The sequence below is a fragment of the Haliotis rufescens genome, unplaced genomic scaffold (assembly GCF_023055435.1).
Source record: "Haliotis rufescens isolate VD_foot unplaced genomic scaffold, xgHalRufe1.0.p SCAF_46, whole genome shotgun sequence".
NCBI classification, from domain to species: domain Eukaryota; kingdom Metazoa; phylum Mollusca; class Gastropoda; order Lepetellida; family Haliotidae; genus Haliotis; species Haliotis rufescens.
The window spans coordinates 1,247,741-1,257,322 of NW_025964179.1; the positions used below are offsets into that span (position 1 = coordinate 1,247,741).

General features: G+C 39.7%; 1 protein-coding gene across 1 annotated transcript in view; it reads right to left on the bottom strand.

Moving 5' to 3' along the window:
- Window positions 1–9,468, bottom strand: part of LOC124141583 (GTP-binding protein 10 homolog) — a 30,780-nt gene extending 21,312 nt beyond the window's left edge. Inside the window, exons 1-6 of the mRNA XM_048383277.1 lie at window positions 9,321–9,468; window positions 7,426–7,625; window positions 4,480–4,571; window positions 2,902–3,046; window positions 764–837; window positions 432–484 (exon numbers count right to left, since the gene is read on the bottom strand). Coding sequence (XP_048239234.1) covers window positions 432–484; window positions 764–837; window positions 2,902–3,046; window positions 4,480–4,571; window positions 7,426–7,625; window positions 9,321–9,434 — 678 coding nt within the window. The 5' untranslated portion in view covers window positions 9,435–9,468. The remainder of the gene's footprint in view (window positions 1–431; window positions 485–763; window positions 838–2,901; window positions 3,047–4,479; window positions 4,572–7,425; window positions 7,626–9,320) is intronic.
- Window positions 9,469–9,582: the final 114 nt, after the last annotated feature.

The window sequence follows — 9,582 nt, forward strand, 5'->3', positions numbered from 1 at the left end:
TCAGCCAGACACCATGACACACAATCAGACAGGCACCATGACACACATCAGCCAACAACTCTATTCTCATTGTATGAATTTTCATTTCTGGCATGCTCAAGGGACGCAACTCTGCACTCAATGCCTGGGGAGACATTCATCTGGACCAGTAACCTTCTGCAGTAAAAACTCACAAACTGGAACTCACATTTTGCCAAGTCCTGTTCTCACAACAACTAAATGTTACTGCTAGGCAGAGGTGACTTGCAGTTCACTGACATCAGGACCAATACACAAGAAGAGGTTTTAATATGCAGTTTTACATTTTTGCATTGAATGAAATACCCTTGAATTAAAGAAAAACTAAAGACCTTATACAAATCCTAACTTTTTAACAAAAAAATTAAAAATCCAAAGAGATGGGGTGGGGGGTCTCATAGCAATGAACTCACACGTCTCCCATCTCGATATGCCATCGTCCCGATCTGTGGCCGGATTGTGGTAACTGAAAGACAGATGTAAAAGAAAGTTTTACCTTTCTGACAAACAAATGACAAAGGAAAACCATCACCATAACACAACAGTAACTCCTCCAACATGACGAGACTGCCATGACACACCGTACCCATGTTGGGAATCAAACCCAGGTTTGGAGGGTGATGAGCTAACACTTGAGCCAATTGGCTACCCCACCCCAAATACAACCAAATCAGTTTTTAATCCAATTGGAAATTCTGCAGCAAGTTTTTCAATGCCAGTTAAACTTACAACCACATCAACTTACAAGGGTAGTCAGCAATCTTGGGCTTTGCTCTTGATACGGACCCAAGAAAGGTTGACTTTCCTGCATTAGGAAAACTGCAACAGTAAATAATTTTTTAATGTGAAGTTTACACAATATACACCTTTTCCATTGGACGAGAGGTCTGTCACATGACCGCGAAATTGACACAATTTGATGTACTTACAGATTCTTGCAGAACCTCTGGGAATTCCCTAGTGACGAATACACACAGAAGTGTTGTTGCTGATCATTTAGAACCTTTAATCTTGAGCTCAGTGTTTTAGCATGCATTAAGAAATGTCAGAGAGTTTGATTGCATGATCGTTCAAGTATATCCACGCAACGACCAATCCTAGAGAGAAAAAGCGAAGAAACTCTGACGTTCATACAGGTTGGCCCTCACTCCATGAAGGTTCATACTCCAATGAACTCACTCAAAGTGAAAATCAATTCTTAAATAATATTCACGGGTATAGAAATATCAAATTTGCGAACAGAAAAATATCACCAGTTCAGAGACAAAGTCTTCTTGTTGAGATTATTGATCCGAAATTGTTTTTTTTATCACAAAACACAAGATGTGAATGTATTTCCTAACCTGCTAACAGGAATATTGAATATGTCCATTGCAAGGCCGTCATCAAACAAATAACATACATTATGAGCAGCCAGTACAAAAGACCATGACCAACCAATCAGAGAGCGCGTACTAAAGAGTGATGGACATAAGCTCCCATGACTTATGAGTCAGTCAGGTGAGCTACAAATCCCAGACACTCCACCATTAATTCCTTACCAGTAATAAAAAGGCACAAAGTAAGCAGGGCTCACTACTACCCCCACTAGACTACAAACATATTTCAAAATATGAAAAAAATCATATTTTTCAAAAAATACACATACAGTTAAGTCTCGTTAATCCGACACTCGTTAATCCGACACTCGGCTTTATCCGACACAAATGATGGGAACCGATTGATTCAGCGCTATTTAGTCCCCTTAATCCGACATTCTCGCACTCCGACTCCGACACACCTAATTTGCAACGAATTACCGAAATCACCCATTAATCAGTCTCTTTAATCCGACACAGTGGTCAGTGTACTCCGTGGTCATCTGCCCGCGAGTACACAACCCCGTGTTTTGACCCGCACTGGCTGCAGAGATTAACTTTAACAATTAACACTTGATGCCTGGATCATAAAGAATTTCAAGCTTTATTATAAGAAACAAATGAAATTACACCTCGACAATGTTGATGCTGAAGAACCACCAGCCCTAGACGTCAAGCGAACAGGGGACTTTGAGAAATGTGCCTTCAAAATGTGAGAAACAGAAAACACTGACAGACTATTTTAAGTAGATGAAGCAAGTTGTTAAGATAGTAGCACTTGCATTTACAAGAGGAAACACACGGTTATTATCTATCGTGAAGATGTCCGATTTTCGATCACAAATCACTTAATTTCGTTAATCCGACATACTCGTTAATCCGACACAATCATGTGCAACCAACGATGTCGGATTAACGAGACTTGACTGTATTCTGATCTAACTTTTCTATTAGTATGGAAACTGTTTCCTAAATTTGAAAAGAATAAAAGCAGCAGTTTTCAAGGTATAGGTCGCACAAATGTTTAAGCAAAAAGATTCTTAGTAAAATAATAAGTTTTTTGCGCCCATTACAAAATATGGGCCCATTTACAAAATATGAATGTTTGACAAATTATAGTGTTTACACTATGTTACTCTTCCTTTTCATCATGACACGGGAAACAACATTCTGAATGACGATGGACTGTTCTGACAGGTGTGCCATACTTCACATGACTACTATGTGGACAAGTCGGACGCACGCACTGTCGAGCCGGAAGCTTTGATGTCACACCTCTCGTTATAACACAGTAATACATCACTAAAGCTGAAAACCTAGATATTTACTTAATTAAAAGTAAGAGTATTTTTTTTTAATGCATTTTTTTGTGGAGGACAATTTCTTTTTTTCAGAAAGCATAATAATTCTTTCAAGCATTATCATTACCCCACACACACCTGCCTACCCCCACACAAACCCACCCATCCCAACATATCAAATAGTCGGCTCATGACAACACGGTAAACAGTTTGAGCACACTCACCCCACCAGCCCGATGTCCGCGATGAGCTTCAGATCCAGGACCACCGTGTGTGCTTCGCCTTTCTTGCCAAGGAACCGGTTACCAGAGTTACCTCCCCTTCCACCATGTGCAACAACAATCTCTTGGCCAGGCTCATTCACTTCACCTTCCAAACAGAAAATATACTAGTAAGTAGTATATATACAATCAGTAGGGCTGGGATGGGTAACTCGGGTACCTGGGTCGGGTCAGTACTGAGTAGGACCCGGGTACCCACAGGACTACCCGGACCCGTGGTTATTCATGTGATAAGTTGTTTAATGGCAAAAATTATCTAGAACTCTATGGTTGCACTACAAGTCACTAATGTTCGCATTTCTTTCTGAGTATGCACCCATTCCTTCTGATTTTTCATATGGCTGAATAAAGGTATAACTTGATTCAACTTCAGTGTATGAATGACCAGATTGTTTAATACATGTATCTAAATATGTTTTGCCAGGTCTATCCTAAAAATGTTCCAAATCGGTCATTTTGAGACATCTCCTGAGACCTACAGTGGGTACCCGGGTAGGGTCGGGTAATAGGGGGGTGGGTACCCGGGTAGTAAATTTGGACTCGTCCCAGCCCTTACAATCAGGCTTCTCACGGTTCAGTCAGTGGACTAACTTTTGCATTATTTTTCGTTGGGGACAAACTCAACCTCAAAATGACTTTTCCCTATTTTTAAAATAGTGCCATGGCACTGTAGCTCATCTGGATACTTTGTAAACAGCCACTTAACAAATGTTGCTGTCAGTATTGACATTCAAATATTCAAGCATATTTGTTGAATACCACAACAAACTAAATAAATACAAATTTGACTGCTTTTTGGATAAAAATGGCCATAAACATGATAAATAGCTTTTCCAGTATGACATGTCATGTTGAAAATTGGATTTGAACATCGTGAATAAATTCAGCTTCCATCACTGATAGGGATATTCATGTGAAGTTTCAACTTCATTGGGCCAGTGGTTTCTGAGGAGATATTGTTTACATTGCGAGGAAATGCATTTTGAGAAAATACGGGAGATCAAAATGTAAAATATCACAAAACACAGAATACATGGGTTGAGTCCCACTATGTAATCACACACCAAATTTCATTACATTTTGAAAGGAAAGGTTCAGTAATGGCCATAACAAGTTTCCGCTTTCTGGTCAAAGTGCAAAGGTTAAATCAAGGTCAAATTCAAGTTCTCACAAAAAATGGAACTTTCATGTCAAGCCCCACTACCAACTACACATGCACCAAATTTCATAACATTCTGCATAAAAAGGAACACATTATGACCACAAACACATTTTTCAATATGGCTGCCGCAGTGGCCATATTGACAATCAGACTTGTACCTCTTGAACAAATTAGGGTGTCACCATTGATGGGAACAAGTAGGTAAAATTTTAGCTACATTGGTTCAGAGGTTGATGAGTAGATGTAACCATTGTTTACAATTCTGGAGTAAATAACATATTCTGCAAATCTTTCTACGACCGCGAAACACAGATTGCGCCTGAGACTTGTCTTCCCCCAACATGTGTCCATGCACCTACCTATGGTCGTCCCATCTTCATCTTTCACCACCACCCCGACAGGAACATTGACTCGCTGCTGACTGCCGTCTTCCCCCAGCAGGTGGAACTTCCTGAAAAGTCCAAGGCTAACTCTAGGCCTGGTACTGAGTAACAATCAGACCTCTCACAAAGTCATTAATCCACTACCACTTCCACTCTCATCTTGACATACCGTATTCGACGTTATAAGTGCCCCGCTCTAATAAGTGCCCATGGCGATATTTGCTAATATATTGGCTTGTGAACAATCCCAATTAGCACCTCTTCCGATGGATCGATGTACACTTATTTATTTGTGTATATTATGTGTGTTAAATGCACCCTTAATTATGGACAATTAAATTCTGGAAAATATGCATAATACGCACAGACTTTTCTTTTGTATCATTTCAGGCTGTCAGCATGAACCACGAAATTTACAATCTTTCAACTCTGTTTTTTCTCTCACCAAAATTATATTCTAAAAAGAGCCCCCTATTTCTAATTTTGACAGCACCCTGGACACATTTATTACATCGAATATGGTACTTCCATTAGATGATACTGCTCAAAATCTCTCCCACATGGGTGAAAAATCGCAGTCCCAATTTCAGACTAATAAATGCTCATGTAATAACTGCAGTTTTTAGACATAATGTCAGATTCCTTGAATGTAGACATATATGCTGAAATGTTTTTAAAACTGTTTTTATTACTTACAATAACGAACTAACAGGAGAAAAAGAAGATATTTTTGTACATTTCGTACACATGGCGATTTTTACAAAACTAAGTTGACGTCAAACGTCTTTCTTCGACGTCACAGCACAATTGTATCCTAGCACCCATAAGGTCCCCTTTCTCCTGGTGGGGCACATAGGATGAATCCTAATCAGGACTTGATTTAGGGATCTTGATTTATCATGCACCCGGTGCACCTTGACATGAAGACCTAGTTATACCAGGCAAAATCAGGTCGCACCCTGGTCGCACCCCCTGGTCCCACACATTTATCGACCCGTGAAGATTCCGGGGTAGAATGGGTCTTCAGCAACCCATGCTTGCCGTAAAAGGTGACTATGCTTGTCGTAAAAGGCGACTGACAGGATCGGCAGGTCAGACTCGCTGACTTGGTTCATGCATGTCATCGATCCCAATTGCGTGGATCGATGCCCATGATATTAATCACTGGATTGTCTGGTCCAGACTCGATTATTTACAGACCGCCGTCATATAGCTGGAATATTGCTGAGTGCGGCGTTAAACAACAAACCAACCAACCCATACATTTATCAAAGTTGAAACATAGATGCATGAACGAGTCCAGTGTCCCCGCTTTTGAAACTGCCAGTCTTTGTTGGACTGTCAACTCTAAAATTTACCAGTCCCCCCAAATTTAAATCAATGTTATAGACTATTAATCAGTTCCAATTTTCAACAACAAAAAAACATATGAAAATTATCTGGTTTTAACTCTTTCAACATCATGTTCAATGCAATGACGTCATCTCTGAAGTTAGATTTCAACGTCATTCACATAAAGTTCAGCTACAATTTTAGCTTCTTTTTTTCAAATATTTCGATGCTTCAAATATATATTTAATCTTGAAGCAAAGCGAAATGTTTCCTGGCTCTAAAAATAGACAAGGGGAAACCCTGATGGTAACAAACAAGCTGCAAAACATCATTTGAAGAATATACTTATATGAATATCACCAATGTTTTGTTCAACAACAAAGATTTATGAGCTACTTTATTTGCCGGTCCACAGGGACTGAAGTCACATGAATTACCGGTCAAAGCCTAATTTTACCAGAAAAAACTGTTTTTTCCGGTAAACGGGAACACTGTAGGCTAAAGAAATTTATCATCCAAAACTGGCTCCCACAGGAGATATCGCTTGGATTAGATCAAGCGATATCTACACTGTAGATATCGCTGCAATGAAATTACATCACATTGCTTTGCAGACCATTGTGACGTCACTGGTTACCATGACGTCATAATCAAATGACATCACTAATGGCTCTGCTACTGAAGCTGTTAGCAGTACTTTTTACACTGAAGTCACTGCTAATTACTGTCTACAAATTGAAAAAGTTGGAAGAATGATGTTGGATGATAAATAAAATCTCACCCTCATGTCTTTTGATATCAAATATATCAACACTCGTTGATAAAAGTGGCAAAAATTTGCGGAAAGCCTCGGAATTTTTCCACTTTTATCAACTCTATTGATATATTTGATATCAAAAGACACTCCGGTGAGATTCTCTATATCATCTCAAGTCGCTAATGACTGTGTCATGATTTTACATTGATTATTGATATATTGCTGTTAAACACAAGAGGAGCATCTGCACATAATCTTGCACTATCCAGTTTGATGACGTCAAGATGACATGACAAATTACACAAATCAGTAACACAGGAATTAGTGATGTAGAATGTTACACAAAGATTAGAGGTTGCCTTGTGTGTTCAAAGATCAATATAAAGTAAGGGATAATCCTTGCACTTGTGCATGTAGACATAAATATCAGGTTGCTCTTTTGTTTATGTGGGACAAGAGTGAGTGAGTGCCGCTTTTAACACTATTCCAGTTATATCATGGCGTGTCAGCTTAATGTAGGAGGAAAGCCCGAAGTGATGCAGGTCTCAGATGTTTACCACTTCGGTGAAACCCACGAGCAAGGGTATGGTGCTGACAAACCTAGAAACATAACTGGGGCGAACCAGGATTCGAACCGACAATCATAGGTTTCTGGCGTGCCCAAGGGACGCAACTCTGCGCAGCGAATCGCGGCGCCTTAGACTACTGGGTTACCCGTGCCCCCGTTTATGTGGGACAAAAAAATGGTACATGAAGCATGGTATGTGATGCAGATATATCAAATGTTCACAAATGGTACAAAACAGGTCCTGGAGCAATATTGAGGATGTTACCTGCTGTTGCCACCAGTGCCGGCTGTGAACCGTTTCTCTGGAAAGGCGGTGGCCAGGCTGTACAACGTCTCTCCCTCCTTGCCCTCCAAGACAACATCGCCCCCATCACCACCCACGCCGCCATGTTTGGCCAGGCCTTGTCCGCCAGCGCCTCCACGCACAAACACACGAAGAGAATCCAGGAACGTTACTTTGTCTTTCTGAAATGTGACATACCCTTGTGTTAACTAATGTACCTCTAGAATAGTTGAAAATTTCACATAAAGGTTCCATGTCAGAAAATTCCTGGAGTGAACCCTGCTTACTATCTACTGGATGCTGAACACCACGGCCAACATAACATAATTGTCCCATCGTGTCTTGTACCTTCATATAAATTGCATTCAATTGAAATAGTTAGTACTTATATGAGGCACTGATCTCTGACAATTCACCAGGACTGTTTGTAGCCTTTGTTATTGTGTTTTTCCCATGGATACCCGGATGATATAACAGAAATATCAACTAGTTTGTAACGTGAGCTGTGCAACTCATTAGCCCACTTGTTGCTTTCATTGATAGTATAAGGGCGTGTCATCACATTGATCAACAAAATGAAATAGTTTTGTCTTGGAAATAGAAAGAAAATGTAGGCATCTTTGGGGGTAATGGTGACAAAGTATTGATGTCACTTACTTGGTATTGTGCGACACAAACTAAATATTTCATCTGAGATTCTTTTTGTGACTCAACAGAGCATTCATCTCTTGCTGCAGCGTCACATGCATATTACATGACATACTTTTATTGTTCTCAGTAATTTACAATATGCTATCAATTACACGTGCAGTAGCTTATTGTTACAGTAGAGTAATTGAACGTATCATGACATTGTTCATGTTGTTTCAATCCTTAGCTTTCGAAAAAACATTTTTCTCATTTTTACCTATTTAGTATGTACCCACGAAAACAGAAGGTTGAATTTTGGAAATACTTTTGACTTAGACCTGGCACCGCATGGAGAGTTTCTGGACTAATGGGTTTCCAGGATTATAATTAGGATGTGTTAAACTCATATAAGACAAGACAATGACAATGTAAATAAATCTTATATACTACAACATAACATACTTAATCATGTAAATAGAGCATACTACAAAAATCGTTCTTATCGTAATTAGGGGTGGTCAGCCTAGTGATTAAAGCGTTGGCTCGTCACGCCGAAGACCCGGGTTCGATTCCCGACATGGGCACAATGTGTGAAGCCCATTTCTGGCGTCCCCTGCCGTGATATTGCTGGAATATTGCTAAAAGCAGAGTAAAACCATACTCACTCACTCACTTATCGTTTAAAAATAGAGTTGCCATTTTCGCTGGACAAATAGTAGACGTTTTCGCCAAATGAGGTACCCTTTTCGCCTGAGAAAACGGTGACGTTTTGCTGAGGTGCCGTTTTAGCCTGCACCCTTTAACGAAAACCGTTTTTGGAACAATGATAAGTGAAAAGATTGTGGAATATGCATTCCGACTATGCAGACTAAGTTGTGAACTCTGGTGCATCATCGGACTCCATTAAACGCTATGTACCAGCGAACAGTCGATGGCGGATAGTAAAAGTGGCACATCTGTGATTTAGCCTACACGTATTTTATTTTTATTTACGATTTGACACCTAACTGAAGTCAAGCCATTTTCCTGAAACCAGATTACATCTAATGATAAATATTATACTTTATTGTTAAGATTTAAAATAATAAAGACGGTATAGGGGTACGCTACCAGTATCATTTGCAAACGTCACCTGTTTTCGCGATGCTAATAAAACATCCATACCATTTCTCGAAAGACTAATCGTGGATATGCATCCCTGACATATTCTGCAGTTCACATATATCTAGCCTATCAGCCTACTTTACCTTTTTCCATGATCTCTTTTTCTTGATTTCTTTAGATGTCGATGAATATCTGCGCAGATACAATGAGAACAGCTGAAGTTTCCATACTTTGACATGCTGCATGGGCGCGGCCATCTTGGATAATAGCGGAGTTATTTCCCCTTGGTAACATGTCAGATTAAATGAAGCGCTCTAAAAGTATTCACCGTTCTTTCATCCTACTGATGGAAATGAATAAGGGGGAACACTTAGTTTTAGACACAGTAAAATAATATGCTACCAT